At 42.9% G+C, this 21195-nt stretch overlaps 1 protein-coding gene across 1 annotated transcript in view; it reads right to left on the bottom strand.

Moving 5' to 3' along the window:
- Positions 1-14502: 14502 nt before the first annotated feature.
- The window catches only part of LOC126251709 (calcitonin gene-related peptide type 1 receptor-like), a 609959-nt gene continuing 603266 nt past the window's right edge, over positions 14503-21195 (bottom strand). The window contains exon 9 of the mRNA XM_049952302.1: positions 14503-16079. Within this exon, the coding sequence (XP_049808259.1) occupies positions 15960-16079 (120 nt within the window). The 3' untranslated portion in view covers positions 14503-15959. The remainder of the gene's footprint in view (positions 16080-21195) is intronic.

The raw sequence follows: 21195 nt of genomic DNA, 5'->3' as shown, positions 1-21195 counted from the left end.
CGTTTCTATAATGACACCCCTACGGACGACATGGCTGGCTGGCGTAATGCAAAGCTACCTGGGTGCACTCAAATGTACACTGCGTCAGAAATAAACTTCCTTTCGGTTGATAAAAGTACGTATGTAATGATTTAACGTACCCTAAAGAAGCCGAGAGCTTGACTATCCTGACGAGGCACACTTCGACACCTGAGCATCTCTACAAATTTCAGATACTTCGTTAGCTTCCTTAATCTCGGCGCCACGGAACTCACGGAACTCAAGCACTAGTTGAGCCCAGTTACTATGTCACTTTAGGAAATGCACTAGCTGAATAACAGTTGGCAACGGTACTGGTTTAAAACGGTTCACACAGTGTGGGAAACATGCGTTATTTCCATATACACTTGCATTCGTTCTCCTGGTCGGTAAGCAGTGATACTGCCTGGCCGAATAAGGAAGATCATTCACCAATCATCACTTTTACATTTTTGCCTGTCGCCACAAAATGTGATGGCAAATTTCTTTATCTGGTTATCCGTCACTTCACCAAACTCTTATATGAACACACGTCATCTTTCCTACTCTTCTCCACATTCAGTTAAACTTTTCACAGTCACTAACATTCCAAACGACGTCAACCATTTATTATTGTGATTATGAAAACCAATTCCGTTTATATCTCAAAGAAACGTTCCCTCATTGATATGTGTTCTGAAGGAGCGACGGAAGTGTTCTGCAGTAAGTCTTGGCGATGATTCATTCAGAACACATTATACTTCATCGCCCTCTATTGCTTAATTTCCTATGACTATTGAAGCAGCAAGTGCACTTGCTGTTCACACGCGATTTTCAATTAGTACATTATTTCTATAATAATGTAATTGCTGATAAATCTCTCTATAAAGAGTTCCATTCTACAATAAAGTTTCCTAAATTACTTCCATTTGTGATACTCTACAACCACACTGAACACAAACTCGTTTAACATTCCCGACTGACTCATTCTGATGGAAAAAGCTACTATGACGCAAGCGTCTTTTTACTGAACTTAAATGATGTCGGAAGAAGAGAAGCATCTGTGAGTTGACGAACAGTCGACAGGACTTTTCGCTATCTAGTTATCGCACAGCTAACTGTATGTCACGTTTGAAACAGGTCTCTACACAAAATTGCGCGCAGTTTAGATATAGAGAGATAGAAAGCGCTGCTTATACGGGAAGAGTGCCCTGACCTCGCACTGGCTGTCGGAGTGACAGGGGAGTCCAAGATGAGAAGACTAATGGTGTCCAAGTGGCGTCAAATCGAAAGACTTGCACCCGGCGAACGGTCTGCCCCACGGGAGGCCCTAGTCACACGACATTTACATTTAGTATAATACCGTTGAAATGGCAACGGAGTCCTAACAGACTGTATTATTGAACGAGCAACTGAGGGCAACACAGGTTTATCAAAAGCTCTTTTTGATACAAAAATTAGCTGTGTTACATCCCTACTTTTGTTTTCAAGACCTATGCAGTACTTGTTTCACAAGCTACAGATGTCCCTTACAAAACTACACTGCTCTACTGCAAAATGTGTAGCTACTTTTCGATCACGGCAGATAACGAATTTTCAGGTGTAGGGATCTATCACTGACCAAAATCCCGCAAACCAATTAGGAGAGACGACGGAAGGTATGAACATTTCATTCACACTTTATCGTTTATACTCACGAGCGAAACTGATTGCACTACGTACCATACAAGCCAGATTCTCAAGAATGGAGATTATATGTCCTCCAGAGTTTAAAGACAGATTCAGTACACTCAGCTAGATTTTGTACGCACGAACTACCGTGTACCAAAAGCAAACTCATAGCGATCCCTATTTCTCATTCCAAACAATTCGAATTTCATGCTGTGAGCTATTTAATTTCGAAAAAAAAACAAAAAACACAATAACTACGATCATTAATGAAACGCGAGGCAATTCATAATGAAGCTGACAAATGGGGCTAAGATACACAAGAGAATCAGTTTCTTTCACCACTTTCCTTAGAATTGTTTGAGAAAGACAGCAGATTAGCTAGTCTGCGTGCACCTGCCACTGACACCGTCTTATAGCCTTTCCAGCTGTTGCACGGAGTGTTACACTGTGACAGAGGTTCGGCACGCGTGCCAGTCGTCTCCATGCCCTGGTAGCTGACAGACAGCCATGCCACATAGCAAACTTGCGTTGAATCTTACTCCGTGTCAAATGGGCTCCTGATGAGCATTTGGTCGCAAACAGGCCGTGCGTATCAGAAGAATGGGTCAGCTCAGAGGTAGCTTGAACACTGATATTTGTAAAGACTGTACATTGAAATCACGAAGCCAGCGTCAAAGGCTGTACTCATGAAAAAAATTGGCTTCAATGAATTCGCATTTTGTAACTATGGAAGGATAGCCAATAGTGCAGAAAATTACTCACTAGTTCAATGTTTCACAGAAACAGCCAGTAGAAAACCGTCTTGTTATTGTTGTCTTCAGTCTGAAGACTAAGTGCTGTAGCTCTCTACACTGGGCTGTCTAGTGCAAGCCTCTTACTCCCTTCACAACTGCCGTAATCTACACTACTGGCCATTGAAACTGCTACACCAAGAAGAATTGCAGATGATAGACGGGTATTCATTGGACAAATATGTTATACTTGCACTGACATGTGATTACATTTTCACGCAATTTGGTTGCATGGATCCTGAGAAATCAGTACCCAGAACAACCACCTCTGGCCGTAATAACGGCCTTCATACGCCTGGGAATTGAGTCAAACAGAGCTTGGATGGCGTGTACAGGTACAGCTGCCCATGCAGCTTAAACACGATAGCACAGTGCATCAAGAGTAGTGAGTGGCGTTGTTGTGACAAGCCAGTTGCTCGGCCACCACTGACCAGACGTTAGCAATTGGAGAGAGATCTGGAGAATGTGCTGGCCAGGGCAGCAGTCGAACATTTTCTGTATCCAGAAAGGCCCATACAGGCCCTGCAACTTTCGGTCGTGCATTATCCACTGTTCAAAGTGCCGTCAATGCGAACAAGAGGTGACCGAGACGTGTAACCAATGGCACTCCATACCATCACGCCGGGTGATACGCCAGTATGGCGATGACGAATACACGCTTCCAATGTGCGTTCACCGCGATGTCACCAAACACGGATGCGACCATCATGATGCTGTAAACAGAACCTGGATTCATCCGAAAAAATGACGTTTTGTGATTCGCGCACCCAGGTTCGTCGTTGAGTGCACCATCGCAGGCGCTCCTATCTGTGAAGCAGCGTGAAGGGTAACCGCAGCCATGGTATCCGAGCTGATGGTCCATGCTGCTGCGAACGTCGTCGAACTGTTCGTGCAGATGGTTGTTGTCTTGCAAACGTCCCCACCTGTTGACTCAGGGATAGAGACGTGGCTGGACGATCCGTTACAGCCATGCGGATAAGATGCGTGTCATCTCGACTGCGAGTAATACGAGGCTGTTGGGATCCACCACGGCGTTCCGTATTACCCTCCTGAACCCACCGATTCCATATTCTGGTAACAGTCATTGGATCTCGACTAACGCATGCAGCAATGTCGCGATACGATAAACCGCAATCGCGATAGGCTACAATCCGGCCTCTATCAAAGTCGGAAACGTGATGGTACGCATTTCTCCTCCTTACACGAGGCATCACAACAACGTTTCACCAGGCAACGCCGGTCAACTACTGTTTGTGTATGAAAAATCGGTGGGAAACTTTCCTCATGTCAACACGTTGTAGGTGTCGCCACCGGCGCCAACCTTGTGTGAATGCTCTGAAAAGCTAATCATTTACATATCACAGCATCTTCTTCCGGTCGGTTAAATTTCACGTCTGTAGCACGTCATCTTCATGGTGTGGCAATTTTAATGGCCAGTAGTGTACATCCATTTGAACCTGCTTATTATATTCAAGATTTGGTTTCCTCTCCAGCTATTATGCTGCACTTCACTCCATCACGAAACTGATGATTCGTTAAGCCTCCACATGTGCTCTATAAACCAGTCCTTTCTTTGAGTCACATTGTGCTGTAAATTTCGTTTCTGCCAAAATCGATCCCATACCTATTTTCTAGTTACCTCATCTTTTCATCTAAAATTTAGCATTCTTCTGCACAGAGTGAGTCAATAACTTACGCCACCTAGAATAACTCCGAAAATATGATAGGTGCTGAAACGTTTTTTGGCCAAAGTTGAGCGGGACAACGCGCGCCATGATATACGTTGGTATTTTTGTTGCTAGGTGGGGCCCGCATCTCGTGGTCGTGAGGTAGCATTCTCGCTTCCCACGCCCGGGTTCCCGGTTTCGATTCCCGGCGGGGTCAGGGATTTTCTCTGCCTCGTGATGGCTGGGTGTTGTGTGCTGTCCTTAGGTTAGTTAGGTTTAAGTAGTTCTAAGTTCTAGGGGACTTATGACCACAGCAGTTGAGTCCCATAGTGCTCAGAGCCATTTGAACCATTTTTTGCTAGGTGGGGTCGCGTCAGAGATATGATCGTAAACTTTGTTTTTTTAAATGGGATGCAATAGTTTCGTACTTATTCTCTGATATCAGCTATCGAGACATGCTCCGATGTGATAAGGATTATCACTCAATCCATGATAAGAAGATTGCAGCACTGCATTGATACTAACGGTCATCACTTCGAACACCTTCTGTAAATGGACGTTCATGCCACCTTTTTGATCTTCGTTCATTTTCAAAAACCTTACTGTTGCACATCTTCACATCATTGGATTCGCCTCGATAGCCGCTTGCCGCGCGGGATTAGCCGAGCGGTCTAGGGCGCTGCAGTTATGGACTGTGCGGCTGGTCCCGGCGGAGGTTCGAGTCCTCCCTCGGGTATGGGTATGTGTGTTTGTCCTTAGGATAATCTAGGTTAAGTAGCGTGTAAGCTTAGGGACTGATGACCTTAGCAGCTAAATCCCATAAGGTTTCACACACATTTGAACATTTGATAGCCGCTATCAGAAAATAAGTATCAAACTATAGCTGCCCAGTGAAAAAAACTAAGTTGATCTTCATATATCTGACGCGACCCCACCTAGCAACAAACAACTGACGACATATTATGGCCCCCGTTGTCCCATGCAACATTTGTCCCACAAACGTCTCAGCTCCTATCATACTTTCGGAATTATTCTTGGTGGCAATAGTTACTCACCACGGATACTAAGGCGACAAATTCATGCCATCCTTCCTAATATCGTGCCGGATCTCCCTGTTGCCGCGCCAGTGTAGCAAACCGATGCGGCACGGACTCAACATGTCGTTGGAAGTCCCTTGGAGATATCCTGAGCCAAACTACCTCTATAGCCTTCCATAATTCAGGAAGTGTTCCCGGTGCAGTATTATGTAAAGGAACTGGTCTCTGGCATATTTCTTCTATGGGATTCATGTCAGGCCATCTTTGTGGCCAAATCATTTGCTCGAATTACCCAATAAGTTTTCTTAGCAATCACGAACAGTCGGGGCCTGGTCACATTCTGCAGTGACATCCATAAAAGTTCCATCGTTGTTTGCGAACATGAATTCCTTGAATGGGTGAAAATGGTTTCAAAGTAGTTCACTTGGCCCAGAGGACGCAGTGTATTCCACGTTAACACAGCCCACACCATTATGCAGGCACCCCAGCGTGTAGAGTGTTTTGTTTACAACTTGGGTCCATGGCTTCGTGGGTCTGCACCACATTCGAATACTGCCGACTAAACACGGGACTCATCTGACGAGACGGAAATTTTCCAGTCGTCTAGGGTCCAATCAACATGGTCCCGTCCCAGGAGAGATGATGCAGGCGATGTCGTGCTGTTACCAAAGGCGTCTCCTGTCATGGACCATTAACCGAAAATTTCACCACACTGTCCTAACGAATACATCCGGCTTAAATCTCACATTGATTCTGCAGTGTTGCTTGTCAGTTAGCACTGACAACTCCACGCAAACGCCGCTGCTCTCGGCCGTTCAAAATGCTTCAAATGGCTCGAAGCACTATGGGACTTAACCTAAGGTCATCAGTCCCCTAGAACTACTTAAACCTAACAAACCTAAGGACATAACATACATCCAAGCCCGAGGCACGATTCGAACCTGCGACCGTAGCAGCAGCACGGTTCCGGACTGAAGCGCCTAGAACCGCTCGGCCACAGCGGCCGGCTCTCCCGGCCGTCAAGTGAAGGCTGTCGACCGCTGCGTTGTCCATGATAAGGCGTAATGCCTGGAATTTGGTATTGTCAGCATACTTTGGACCCTGTTCTTCTCGCAATATTGAGTTCCCCAACGAAATGGAGTATCCCATGCGTGTAGCTCCGTCTACCATTCTGCGTTCAAAGCCCGTTAATTCCTGTTTCACGGCCATAATCACGTCGGAAACGTTTTGACATGAATCAGCTGAGTACAAATTAGAGTCCCGCCACTGCGCTGACCTGTTATATACGAAGTACGCGGTACTACCAGCGATTATGTGCATATCGCAATCCAGTGACTTGTTACCTCACTTATCATAAAATTTCAGTATCTCCTACGTTCTTTCAATCTGTACTGTTTGTCTCGCAAGTTTCAACTCGATTCAATGTTGCACTCAAGATAAATATTTTCCCGAAAACACATCCCAACAAATTTATATTGCATGTTAAAAAATCTCTCTTTAAGAAAGGCTTTTCTCGCTCTTGCAAATCTGAATTTTACATCTTCTTTACTTCTACCCAAATTCATCCACAGCTTAAAAATCCTCGGTTCTTAGTCTAATTCCCTCAGCAACTGCTGATTTAATTCACTTATTTTCTCACTTCTCTTTGACGTTTGTTGATGTCTACATTATAATTTCTGTTAAATACACCAGTAGGTTCAACAGATCGACCAAGTTAGTTTCATGTACAGGATGACATTTATTGAACTATATGAGATTAAGTTGTCATAACGTCTGAACGGTTTGCGTTAGGACGTCCAAACAGCACGGTTGGCCGTGGAGCATGATGGTAATTAATATGCGAGTGTTGGTTTGGTTTAGCGACGAAGTCCATTTTCTTTTGGATGGGTTCGCCAACAAGCAGAACTGGCGCATTTTAGGGACCGCATTTCGCGATCGAAATCTCTTTACCCTCAACGGGTGAATGTGTGGTGAGCAGTGTCCATCACGGAATAATCAGTGCAATATTCCTTAATGGCACCGTGACTACCGAACGGTACTTGAAGGCTCTGGAAGATGATTTCATCCGCATTATCCAAAGTGACCCTGTTTTCGGCAAGATGTGGTTCATGCAAGACGGAGCTCGACCCCGTCGAAGCAGGAGAGAGTTCAATGTCTTGGAGGAGCACTTTGGTAACTGAATTCTCACTATGGGGTACCCAGAAGCACTTGGCATAGGACACGACTGGCCGCCGTATTCTCCGGGTCTGAACACATGCAATGGGGGCTATATTAAACGTAAGTTATACAGCAAAAATACCAAAATCACTGATGAGCTGAAAACAGCCGTTCAGGAGGTCATCGACAGCACCGATGTCCTAACACTTCAGCGGGTCAAGCAGAAATTCGCTATTCGTCTGCACCACATCACCAAAAATGGCAGGCATATCGAACATGTCATAACTGAATTCGAAATATCTGTAGTGACATTTCCATGTTGAATAAAACGTTTGCACGCCGTAGTTTGTAACTAACTTAAGTTTTTTTCCGAAGAGTACAATAATTGTCACCCTGAAGTTTGTTAGTACACTGTCGCGCATTGCATAGTATGTCTGATTTTCTGCTCGCACTAGTTTTGAGACATCACACTGTCGAGTAAATTCTGGTCTCTACCATGGGTGCCCTGTAGTTAAAATGATGTAGTCGGTGATCATATGCTCCAAAACTCCGTAAGCATCAGCGTTACTTATCATTTTTAGGAGCCAACAGGTTGTTTTGGGTACGACGTAAGTATCAAAAATGGCTCTGAGCACTATGGGACTTAACATCTATGATCATCAGTCCCCTAGAACTTAGAACTACTTAAACCTAACTAACCTAAGGACATCACACAACACCCAGCCATCACGAGGCAGAGAAAATCCCTGACCCCGTCGGGAATCGAACCCGGGAACGTAAGTATCGCACGGGTACTAGTACATGAGAGATGGGCTTAGTACACCATTAATGCTCTAGCACGTTCCTCAGACAGCGGGAGCGGCATACTGATTTTAGGTGCACAACATGGAGAGTTTTTAATGAAACACACTGGCAGTCATGTTGTTGCATTGTCGTGCTTGCGCCGATCACTCTGTCGTCATGTGTGTGTGTGTGTGTGCGTGTGTGTGTGTGTGTGTGTGTGTGTGTGTGTGTGTGTGTGTGTGTGGGCGCGTGCACACACATGTCTCTCTAGCGGCCAACTGGGGACCGCAGCGTTCTCAAAGGAAACGGTGCGTTTAGACTGCGCTTAATATATCGTTAATTGTTAGCTCTCTGGAGAAACGTTGCACCATATTAGCCATACCTCAAGGAAGTTATTGTTTTGGTGGAAAAAATAAGTTTAATAATTCGTCTTGTGCTAATTCCACATAGCACTCCACTTTACACATCATGCAGACGCTCTTGAAATAACTGATGATTATTTTAAGAACTCTGACGTTCCTGCAAGTTTACATAACGGGATAAAATTAGGCATGATTTGGCAGAAAAAAAATGTAGGCTCATAACTGGTTCCAATAACCGATTGCGGTGCTGACGTTCAGCAGCGGTACGTCAGTCGCTGCTTGGCCGTTAATTCACACAGTTTCAGGTGTAGTTTGCTCGCGGCTCTGTGTCGAGGTGCTGCTGACACACCACGTGACCTGGTATCCAGCAAAACGACCAGTCGTCACCCTGCCTCTGCACGTGGGAAAGGGTGTCACGGAACATCTGGTTACGTTTTTATGCTGGGGATAAGTGATGGGTTGGCCTGAACGGCACTTCAGGTGTTAGTAGAGATTAGGAATTTGATTGCAGGATTACACCTCACCTGCTCTATCGTCATTAACATCTGCATTACAAATCGAGAATACATTAGGTAAGCCCGCATCTCGTGGTCGTGCGGTAGCGTTCTCGCTTCCCACTCCCAGGTTCCCGGGTTCGATTCCCGGCGGGGTCAGGGATTTTCTCTGCCTCGTGATGGCTGGGTGTTGTGTGCTGTCCTTAGGTTAGTTAGGTTTAAGTAGTTCTAAGTTCTAGGGGACTTATGACCACAGCAGTTGAGTCCCATAGTGCTCAGAGCCATTTGAACCATTTTTGAATACATTAGGTAAGTGAATGTTAATGGCATATTGACGAGATAACATTGTGCAGCTGATGTAACTTCTCCGCCTATACTTATCATTGTAAAGTACACCATGCTTATGGTGTTCATTACTCCATTTTACATATTTTAAAGGGAAAAGGTTTCCCCTTCGCTGCTCTAGGAGAGCCTACAGTCGAGGAAAAGCTTGGTCCATTCTGACTGTTAATATTTTTATTTATTTATTCTTTTTCATTTCGATTTTACTGAATCTGCACTTCACTTTACTTTATTAAAGGTTTGTAATACAGTGTTCTATGCGTTTTATCTGTTTCCGCGTGGGTTTTGGGTACTGCCTACCCCACGTATCCGGTGACTTTACCAGGTGCCCCACGCAAGCCGTTGTGTTTAGTTTTAAGATTCCCGCTTATGTTAGAGGAAGAAGGGTAGCCTCGTCTCTGCTGTCCAAAGGGGAAGTGTACGTACAAGCTAACCTCCACCGAGCTGTGCCACTATCTGCGTGCATTTTCCACCTGTTTCCGCTCTGACAAGGTAGGGCGACCATCTCTTGGTAGTTCCACTCAAGTCTTACAGTCAAACAAACAGCAACATCCATGTACTCCAACGAAGACTGCATCGAAACGATACTGATCTATGGGGAGACGCACCGCAAAGCAGCTGAGGCCCGAAAACTGTATTCACAACGTTTTGGAACGCGACGTCTACCTTCCGCGCACGATTGTAGACGTACAGACGTACGTTTAAGAACCGTGGGAGCTTTACAGGTACAACGTCTTGTGGAAAAACTAATCTGCGACGCATTCGATGTTGCCCTGAACGTGACTGATTGTTCTGAAGCACATACCACACGGTGTAAACATAGCTTAAATGAAAATAATGCGTACGTACAATGTAGTATATGCGAAAGTGTTATCGTGTTATTGCATTTATATTGCATTATTATTTCTAACTATAATAATAATAACGATATGGTCATTATAATTAATATTACGAAAGTCAGTAAATCTCGTCCAGTAATCCCTATTTCTCATCGCAATTAGAGCAAAGAAGAGCTGCAGTGTATCTGGAAATAACGAGACCCTCTGTACAAAGGATTGTGGAGGAACGAAAATGGCATCATTTTCAGCTGCACCTACACCAACAGCTATATACGAGGTGTGGCTAGAAAAAAACCGGACTAGTACTGGTGAAACAATAAAACGAATGCAATAAGGCTGAAAGTCGCGTGGCCTGTCACGTGACTCTCGCTCCGCCTACTGCTCGAGTTTCATCTGCCTCCTGCACTCAGTCTGCCCGTGGCGTCTGTTTTAAGTAGTTGACGTTTTTTCTGTGCGTCGGAAAATGTTGAGTGTACAGAAAGAACAGCGTGTTAACATCAAATTTTGTTTCACACTAGGAAAATCTGCAAGTGAAACGTTTGTAATGTTACAACAAGTGTACGGCGATGATTGTTTATCGCGAACACAAGTGTTTGAGTGGTTTAAACGATTTAAAGATGGCCGCGAAGACACCGCGAAGACACTCGCACTGGCAGACCATTGTCAGCAAAAACTGATGCAAACATTGAAAAAATCGGTAAACTTGATCGACACTTTCCTTGTCAACTCCTGTTAACTCAGACACTGCTCTGATTGTTAAACGGCGATCTTGTCGAACAAGTTTCGCCACTGACGCCACTGTCAATAGACACAATAAATATCACTTGGCTCCTGCGAACCCTCAGTGGTTACGACCACACCACATGCTAGGGCACTGAGGTGTTAATATATGATGGGGAATTCTAGGAGACCACATCACTGGACCGGTTTATTTGGGTGTCATACTAGCCGGTCCCCTGTATTTGCAGTTTCTACAGAGTGAGCTGAATCTTGGGCATCTCCTAGATGATATCCCTCGTCTGTTAGCTGTGAGGGATAACTTCAGCATGATGGCAGGCCACCCCATTATTGTTGAGTTTAGGGAATATCTCGACATTGTGTACCCCGAACGGTGGATAGATAGTGATGGCTTTATTCGATGGCCAGTGAGATTGCCTGATTTAGCACCCTTGGTTTTTTGTCTCATTGGGTTATATCAAAGCCAGGATATCCGAAACGGAACCGGAAAATCCAGATTTGTTAAAGAGACGAATACGACAAGTTGCGCTTCAGTATCTGTAGAAATTTTAAGAGGTGTCCATGCTAATCCCAAGAGGCGCTTAGCTCAAGGCTCCCAACAATGTGGACTTGCATTTGCATTTGCACTTGCATTTGAACATTTGAATTATGAACAATGCAATTACAGATATCTGTCGGTCTATTACATAGGTTTAAATAACTTTATTCGTGATATTCGTTATATTTGTAAGTAGGCTGTTTAGGTTTTTATGTTGATAACGCCACGTAGCGCTCTGTATGAAAATCACTGGCTGTGCTGTGTGCATTCTGTGGCTGGGTGGCATTGTTGGAATATTCGCTATTGTAGTGTTGGGCAGTGGGATGTGAACAGCGCGTAGCGTTGCGCAGTTGGAGGTGAGCCGCCAGCAGTGGTGGATGTGGGGAGAGAGATGGCAGAATTTTGTGAGCGGACGATCTGGACATGTGTCCATCAGAAAAAGGGAATTTGTAAGACTGAATGTCATGAGCTGTTATATATATAGTGAAAAAGACCAATAAAAAGGTGTTAGCATGTGGACGTAATGTGCTGTTCCAGTCTCTTCTGTACCTAAGGTCCATCACCGTTCCCTTTGGATCCCTACGTAATTCGGTGCTCTCCGATACACACGATCGAACAGCGGAGGAGTGGTACTCAAGCATCAACTTTAGGTTACAATATCTCCGGATGTAATTAACATTTTACAATGCAACAAACGGCACTGATTACGTATTTGTCTATATGTTCAGATGTGCTAACAAAACTAACGGGGTTCCATTTAAAAAAACATAGGTTTGTGTTAAAAAACATACTTCCGTGCATTTTTGTATGGTTTGTATTAACCAATTACACTAGCCCCTCTCCTCACGTTTGGTCTGTGGAATCGATTCGTCAGTATTTGATGTGGCTTACGAAATATATCCAGCGGTAATGTTAGGTGACTCACTCTGTATATTACCACCTTTGTACATTATTAAGGTAAATACATTATTTGTTCTCTACCAAAATCTTTCATTTGCTAACTATGCCTATCAGTAGTTAGTGCCTTCAGTAGTTAGAATCTTTTATTTAACTGGCAGTATTGGTGCTCGATGTATTGCAGTAGTTCGAGTAACGAAGATTTTTGTGAGGTAAATGATTCGTGAAAGGTATAGGTTATTGTTAGTCACGGCCATTCTTTTGTAGGGATTATTGAAAGTCAGATTGCGTCGCGCTAAAAATATTGTGTGTCAGTTTAGTGTTGATCAGAATAAGTAAAGAGAGTAATGTCTGAGTACGTTCAGTTCTGCTCAGCTGTTTGAAAATCAGATAACTTAAGAGGTTTATCAGCACAGTAATTCACTAATTTTTCTAAGGGGATGTTTCATATTCATTGTTCTTTATTGCAATCAAAGATATGATAGCATTTATGTAACACTGCCGATTGTGAAGCACGTCTTGGCGCTTTATGTACTGTTAACAAACTAGTTGTCGTATGTTGATGTGCCTTGAAACAGATAATTAATATGCTTTGGCCATTTTGCGTATTATTTTGGCCAGGTACAATCATTATTTCACACAGACACCTTTCTCGAGCCGAGGAATCGAATCCGGCACCCCTCCTACGACAAGCAAAATGTTTATTGACGAGCTAAAGGACACGGTACAGGTGTCAAGTGTTCGTTTTCAAGCGCTGGTAGGTATTGTAAGAACTGTGGCAGAGATCAAGTTGTCGAGTGGGAGAGAAGGAGTGATTGTAGAGAAAACGACTGAGGAATGATGGTTGGGTGGAATGTCTCATGGAGAGAGTTGGGGTATCGAATAAAGTGCAGGACACAAAAATCAAAATGGGGAAAGGTGAGTCATAGATGCGGGCTGCGTAAAGGGCGTAACGTTCCGTTCGCTTCTGCGAGAGATATTCTCAGAGGCAGTAGGCCAGAAGCGTTCTGAGATGTGACTTATACCACGGGCTAGTGCCAGTAAAATCGATGTTTCCACTGATACCAATACCACCATCCATGGCTGCATAGTAAGACCAATTAATAATCGTTGTACAACAGCTGCTGCGAAAAGAGCCATCCAAACAGATAAATAATAAATATGCATCACAACGTGAGTCGCCGGTGCACTTGACGTCCCAGTGAAGGTTCACTTAGTTTAAAGAATAGATCTGAGAGGTACATTAATCATACTAACTAAAGATGCTATATAATATATTACTTACTGTTCATTACTGTATTCATTAATTTTTGCGGTATGTACGTCTTATGTTACGGAGGTAAAGTATCACCAGTTGGTTATAACTTTGTGTCACTGATCTAATTTATGGCTGCTGATGATATCTCTAGCTTTTAAGATCTCTTACGTTACGTCATTGTCAAGCAGTGGGCCGAATAAAGCAGTTTCTTTACCAAATCAGTTTCTTTACCAAATACTTTACCACAATGTCACTTTACCAAGGATATTAAACGTTAATCGTGCAGTAACACTGTACTTGTGATAAGCGTAGCATGCAAGGATTGTGTCGGTAGGATGATGAACAGTTTCAAAAATAAGGAAAGAACCAATTTCCCAAAGGAAAACACCAAAACACAAACGAGCACACATACATACAGACAGACAGAATTCATAGGTTCTCTGTAGTTCCTATAATTCATCAGAATATTTTTCATCATTGTTTCGAGAGCTAATATTTGAAAAATGACACGAATCTTATCTTTACAAATTAGTCGTGGATGAATATCGAAAATGTTTTGTTAATACCTTTTGGCAGAAATATTGATATAATGCTGTCACACGTCTTAATTACAGGTGGTAACTATAACTACATTTCCCTTTGAATTTAAATATATTTTATTTATTACCCATTTAGCTGCAGTTACATACATAAAATTAATGAGCAAATGTTAACAAACAAAGACAACGAACACAGTTAGCAAGAAAAAGTCACAGGCCAAGGGTTAAGGAAATGGATCATACAAACAAAAAACAGCAGATATCATTCAACACAAACCATTCAGCTTGGATAGAACTTAATGTAAAACATATAGACCTGTTAATAAATGTAAACAGATAATAAAAGTAAATAAATGTGCATCAAACACTAGCACAGAGCTAAAACAGGACAAAACATACATTCAGGAAAACAAGACACAAACATAAAATATTTAAACTTATTTTGGACAGGAAGAGTGCACACCGGAGGAATTCAGTATAAAATTTAAACTCGTTCACGCCTTGCAGTCATGGACACGTCCAGGAAACTATCCTCTTACATTCTGATGCCACCATTGTGAAACAGATTCGTAAATTATGAAACATTCAGATAATTAACTGTTATTTAGTACGTATTCCTGTAAAATAACTTGAGCTACACCTTAAATAATTGTCAATAGTTTACTACGTGATTTTTAGACGGTACTAGTAAGGACTTTGTTCTTTGAAGTAACCGTGAATTGTGCCTGGATTGCTGAAGCGATATCAGGAATGATCGTAAAATGACAGGTTCCAGATTCATCTGTCACTCCGACGAACTGTTTTAATATGATTTAAGCAACGAGATGGTACAGTGTAAAGATATTTCTCACAGTCATTCACGTCCGACTTATGAGCTTAAATTCTGTCATAAACGGGAGAGTGATGTCAGTTAAAATATTTAATTTTCCTTATAAGGAAGATGTCTAATCATTCTATGATCCCATAGATCCCTTACGAATACAGTTTGCAGACTAAGACACCATTGTAAACTTGAGGGTTATCGCCAAATAATACATAAATACTGAATATTTAGGATAAGATAGTAGTTGGAAAATAAGCTTTGATAAATGCAAAGGTAGAATTAACGGCGTTTTCAAGAACAAGTAAAGCCAGTTCTTAACAAAATAACATTGGTTTCTGAAGAACGCTATTACAAATGTGATATCGTTTGCTAAGAAGAGAGCTTAGGATAGGACAAAAATATAGGGTGTGCTGGTACTTTAGTACTATACTTGTTCCACATACCACTAAATGCTGATTATTTTTCACATGCAGACAGGAACAGCCGCCTTTATAAGCCCTTCAGTTAGTATCGTACTTCTTTCGGCAACAGATTAAGGACGAAGTACGTTCCTACAATTCGTTTATAATCTGAAAACAGACTACCAGAAATATTAAAATAGACTCTTTCGTCATCCATGATGTCTCTCTCCTCCATCTGAATTGTACCGAATAATTTTATGGGATAAACAATTAACTCATCAGAAGTATTCGAAATTTTGATGGAAACATGTAACAGTCACTGCTTCAAGAATGCAGCACGTCAAAACAATTATTTCTAACTTAATGCTGCGGAGTGAAACAGATATCGTGTAGGAAAAGGTGAAAATAGGGGAGAAAAACCTAAGATGTAAATCTCGAAAGCAGAGCTCCCATCACCCCTGCAGGCAGTCGCAAGAGCTACAGCAGTGACGGGCGACATGCAGGGCTACTGTGTGTGAGTGCGTGGCTACTGGCTACTCCTACTGGCTAGCAGCTAGCCGCTAGCTACTAGCTACTGCGTGAGGCGGCCGCAGGCAGTTTAGCGTGCGCCGCGGGTCTGCCGACTCTACAGGCGCAGCTCTGTCAGCGGCGCCAGCCACGGCGGGCGGACGCCAGTCCTCGAACCCAGGACTGCTGCCATTACCTCGCCGTTGCAGAAGCAGAACAGCGTTGCCACGCACAGGCCCTGAAACACGTCAATCGGTCCAACTTTGAGTGTACACATTCAGAGAAATGTAGAATTATCCCAAATAAAAATCACATTTAATTATACAGTACTATAAATAATGGTTGTCCCAAATCGTTAAAGTGAAAACTGTACAGACGCTTTTGGTTCTCATACTGAGTATTTAGATATGAGGAGGACATGATCGCATCGAAATAATAATACGTTAATGGCAATTGCGAATATGGACAACCAACAGTTGTAGAATGGAATGACGACAAATTAGAATCTCTGCCGGACGGGGCTCGAACCGGATTTTCCCGCTTAGTGCGAGCGGTCGCCTTACCATTTGCCTATCCACGCATGACTCACGGTCACACTCAAACTGGCATTTGTGGTCGACCAAGTGCCTACAACCTGTACTCGTACATCCATTATGTATATTACCGTACAGGTGAGAGACATTTTACTTGAAAGTCGTTCACCCTGTGTCGGCGGATAAATACCATATTGCGGTGCCTGAGTCTTTTGGACATAGATGCAGGGAAGGTTTTGGCCTGACCGTGAGTCGTGCTCAGCTAGCCTAATGGTAAGACGACCGTCCGCGATAAGCGGGAATACGGGATCGAGGCCCGGTATGGCACAAATTTTCATTGTCCTCATTTGATTCTACAACTATTGGTTGTCCATATTCGCAATTGCGAATACATTTAATGTATTTCATAATGGCTGTAGCCGCCACAGTGACTTTTCCTTTGGACATGCATCCATGTTCACAGGAACTTTGCATCGTAACTCAGAATAACGCAAGAAATGCAATATCGAAAAGAATGGAAGATAGAGGACAAAGTGCTCGGTCTAAGAAGGGTGTAAGACGCGGGTGAAGTCTTTCGCCCCTACTACTGTCTGTACATAGAAGAGGAAATTATATAAAATAAGATTTAGCAGGGGGATTAAAACGAAGGATGAATGGATATCAATTATAATATACGCTGATGACATCGGTACCCTCAGTGAAGGCGAGGAAGAGTTGCTGAATCTGCTGGATGGAAGGAATAATCTATAAAGAACATACTATGGCTTGAGAGTAATGAGGAGTAGTAGACTTGAGATTAGTGATAAACTTAAGATCAAAATTCTTGTCTAAAATGTAGATGAAGTGAATGAACTCTGTTACTAATAGACGCACGATAACACATGACGGACGAATCAGAGAAGACACAATAACCAAATTAGTAAAGAAAAATAGAGCATTGTAGCAGAAAATAAGTGTATTGTTACCACACATCGGCCTTAACTTGAAGAAGACATTGCCGAGAATGTAAATTTGCAGAACAGAATTCTATGAAAGTGAAGCATGGACTGTGGAGAAATCGGAAATTGTGATAATCCGAACATTTGACAAGTGAGGTAAAAAAAGGATTTTGAATATCAGGTGAAGAGATAAGGTAATAAATGTGAAGCTTGTCTGCAGAATGGGCGAGGAGAGGAACGTGTTGAACATTGCGACAAGAAGAATGGACAGGGTGATAAGACATGTATCAAGACATCAAGCAACAACTTACATTGTAATTGAGGAAGCGTTAGAAAATGGTTCAAATGGCTCTAAGCATTATACGATTCAACATCTGAGGTCATCAGTCCCCTAGACTTAGAGCTACTCAAACCTAACTTACCTAAGGACATAACACACATCCATGCTCGAGGCAGCATTCGAACCTCTGACCGCAGCACCCGCGTGGTTCCGGACTGAAGCACCTAGAACCGCTCGACCACAGCGAAGCGTTAGAAGTTAGAGGAAAAGAGAGATTGGAATATATCTAATGAGCAATTGAGGATGCTGGTTGCAAGAGATGAAGAGGTTGGCATAGCAGAGGAGTTCGTGACAGGTCTCAGAAATTGAGTACCACGATTGAAGACCAAAAAATGATGGTGTGTCATCTTCGTAAATTGCTTGTGGTCCAGACAAACAAATGCAGCCTGCCACATCGTGGTTTGTGGTTCTACCTTGAATAGCAGTACACGATCGTATGCGACTTTTCCACGTTGGAATATACCACTGCGCAGGTAGCGAATGGTTGTCGAAGATGCAGCATTATTTGTTACTGGAAGTGGCAGTCATACATTAACGTATACTGCGGCACGATATAGAGCCAAAACTTCCTTCAACATTTGGCGTCATAATTAGAAGGTACTTATCGCCATAGGTAGAAACGTAGAAGAAACTAGGGTCTGACTGCGTATTGTGACACACAGATTACGGCTGCAGGGAAGATAACTGGCGCTGCGAACACATTTGCATAAGCTATGGCGGCGAGAGAAACTGCAAATTAATGGTAACAATAAGAAATAAATACGAAAAGATTATTTGTATCATATTTTGGTATACCTAGCGAAGAAGCAACTCTAATAATTCCACTGCCTGTAATTTGGAATTAAAACATCTATGTGATAATGATTAAAGTAGATAATAATGCAACCATGATTAAGTGTTAAACAATAAGATAATTTGGGGTAATGAAGAAATGTGAATTAAAATACAGACAACTAAGTTACAATGATAACAGTATCTAAAGCAAATAGTAATACAAACATCATCAAGTGTAAAACAATACGATAATTTTTGGCAGTGAGAAAGCGTAAATGCAGATTGATGGTTTCCGATGAGGATTTTGGGAAATGAGAAAGTTTTGATAGCAAAGAAGTGCCCTTGATTTAATGGCGTTATGAGTGGTTCAAAAAATCAAGAGTGAACAATGTTGATTTAGACGATATGTCACTGTCACCTCTTGGACCAAAGATACACATTGATTTTCTAACATTGTGAGAAACTCATTTTAGAGTTGCATTCCAATCACGGAAAGGGACTTAGGGAAGGCAGTTGTATGATGAAGCGGGATAGAACCCTTTTTCTGTGACGGTAACGGGTTTCTCCGCAGTGCTGCTCTGACAGGACTGTTCAAATCGAGTAGAGGCGGGGCAGGAATATAATAATCAGACGGTAAAGCGACAGAGTGTACGGAAATCTCAGCAGCTTTCGCAAGGTAGCTAGGAAAGCAGTGCGTAACTAGAGAAAATTTGAGATTCTTGCAAATTATTGTTACAGTAATAAGTAACTGAAACTGTAAACGGTTGCAAAAGTTTTTTTTTTGTTGATAGAATTGAAAGATATTTTTCTCAGTATATTTATTGCTTCGAGGGTTGATAATAAACTCTAACGGGTTGTAGCTTCCTGTTCATCCCAGTTTAGGCTTTGTCAAATTTTAATAATAGATCCTTTGTTGAGGAAGGAAAATAATTAGGTTTCGACTAAAAAAAAAGCTGTCCGAAATTTTACGTTAATGAGCACGAGGTTAATGGCTCTGAGCACCGTGGGACTTAATTTCTGAGGTCATCAGTCCCCTAGAACTTCGAACTACTTAAACGTAAGTAACCTAAGGACATCACACACACCCATGCCCGAGGCAGGATTCGAACCTGTGACCGTAGCGGTCGCGCGGTTCCAGACTGTAGCGCCTAGAACAGGTCGGCCACCTCGGCCGGCAGCACTGGGTTACAAGTCAGGGACGATTGATCTTGTGTACACTCTGATAGTTTGCACAGGTCAGCACTGCTATTCTCGATTGCAGTCACCGAGTTGAATGGTTTTGCACTAAAATACGTTACAAGGGGATGTCGTCAGCAGATAAGCAGTTCTTGTATTCCGAGACAGAAACACTCGTCTGGTCCACTCGTTGGGCTCCCGGCAGAGAAGCCTGCGGTCCAGCGGCTATAGAGGAATGAAATGGACATGCAGCCAACCATTCGCCTTAAAATGACGTGTACGAAACTGGTCGAAACGTCGCGCCCGACAAGACTCTTTTTAATAAACCACTCACAATTCGCTACCCTCTCTTTTTTATCACCTGAAGTAATGCGTGAACACATGGAATGCGCTATACCTTAGATGTAAGAATTAAGTACAGAATAAGAAGACATACGTTTGTGGCCTGTATCTTACGAAAGCCACCCGACAGGTCTTTTTATTTTCGGACTAGCAGTACTTTCGGCATAGCAGTAATTTCAGCCACCGCTTCCGAGGCTCGAGCTAAATGCTTATAGTCACGTTTAGAGATATCGTACGTGGAATGCCAACTCTCCTGAGCTCCTCTTTTTACAGAAATAGTAGATTTCGCAAATTGTTCACTGAAACTTCGTGAGTGATCTAGAATTAAGCAGCAATAATGTGAGCAAAAACTATGCAATATCGCGTGTTTTAGTTGAAGAGCTCAGAGAACGAGGGATGAACGCTCACGCTCTAGTAATGAATAACGCCAACCTCGTAATCTGAAGACCTCGGGGAGTGAGAAACCGGAAAATCAGTCACCTTGCTTACGGAGTGTGACTGTTTTTGTCAGACATTCTGCAGTCGGATTTAAATTAGCAGACACCTGACAAGGTTCGGCGCTGCTGCAAGTACTGCCTGCAGTCGGCCGCACCCAGCGTTCCCTCTGCGTAGCAACAGAAAATGCCTTTAATGTCCTTATCTCCTCACAGAAGTCAGTTAAAATTCTGAAATTCAAGCGTGAAATGCCAAAAGCTGGGTCTGAATTGTAATTAGGATCAGAGGCACGTTAATTCATTTGAAACTGGTAACATTTTAGTATCTGAGATCTGCACCAAACGTAGCGTGCCACCCACAAAAAAATTATTGAACTCAGTGAACTACACCATTTTTTGTTACCAAAACAACTCGCTCAGCAAAGAACCTTCAGAAAGTTGCGCATCGTATGTCATTTGAAACAAGCAAACTTCTCCAGAGAACTTTCTCTATGATTTTGTAAAATTTAGCTGGTAATAAGTTGAAAGTCCATCTTCTAAAGAATCATGGAAACAACCTGAAACTCACGTATATGGCTACAATTTCTCGCCTATGTCATGTCCCTCTTTCGTCCACTTCATAACAGATCGTATGGCACTTTAAAATAACCTTGAAATCAAAGCCACCATGGCGCACTTGTTGCTGCCAGGCTGCATGCTTTGCGCCGCCGAAGTGGCAACACACTGGGAGCCGAAAGTAAGAGGCGGGCGCAATACAGCCAGCCCTCCCCCCTCCCCTCTGTCAAATGCCAAATGCAGGGTGGGCAGCGTAATACTA

Source organism: Schistocerca nitens, chromosome 4 (assembly GCF_023898315.1).
Source record: "Schistocerca nitens isolate TAMUIC-IGC-003100 chromosome 4, iqSchNite1.1, whole genome shotgun sequence".
NCBI classification, from domain to species: Eukaryota; Metazoa; Arthropoda; class Insecta; order Orthoptera; family Acrididae; genus Schistocerca; species Schistocerca nitens.
Note: the sequence above shows the minus strand (reverse complement) of the source record. Positions and strands in the feature narration are given on the sequence as shown.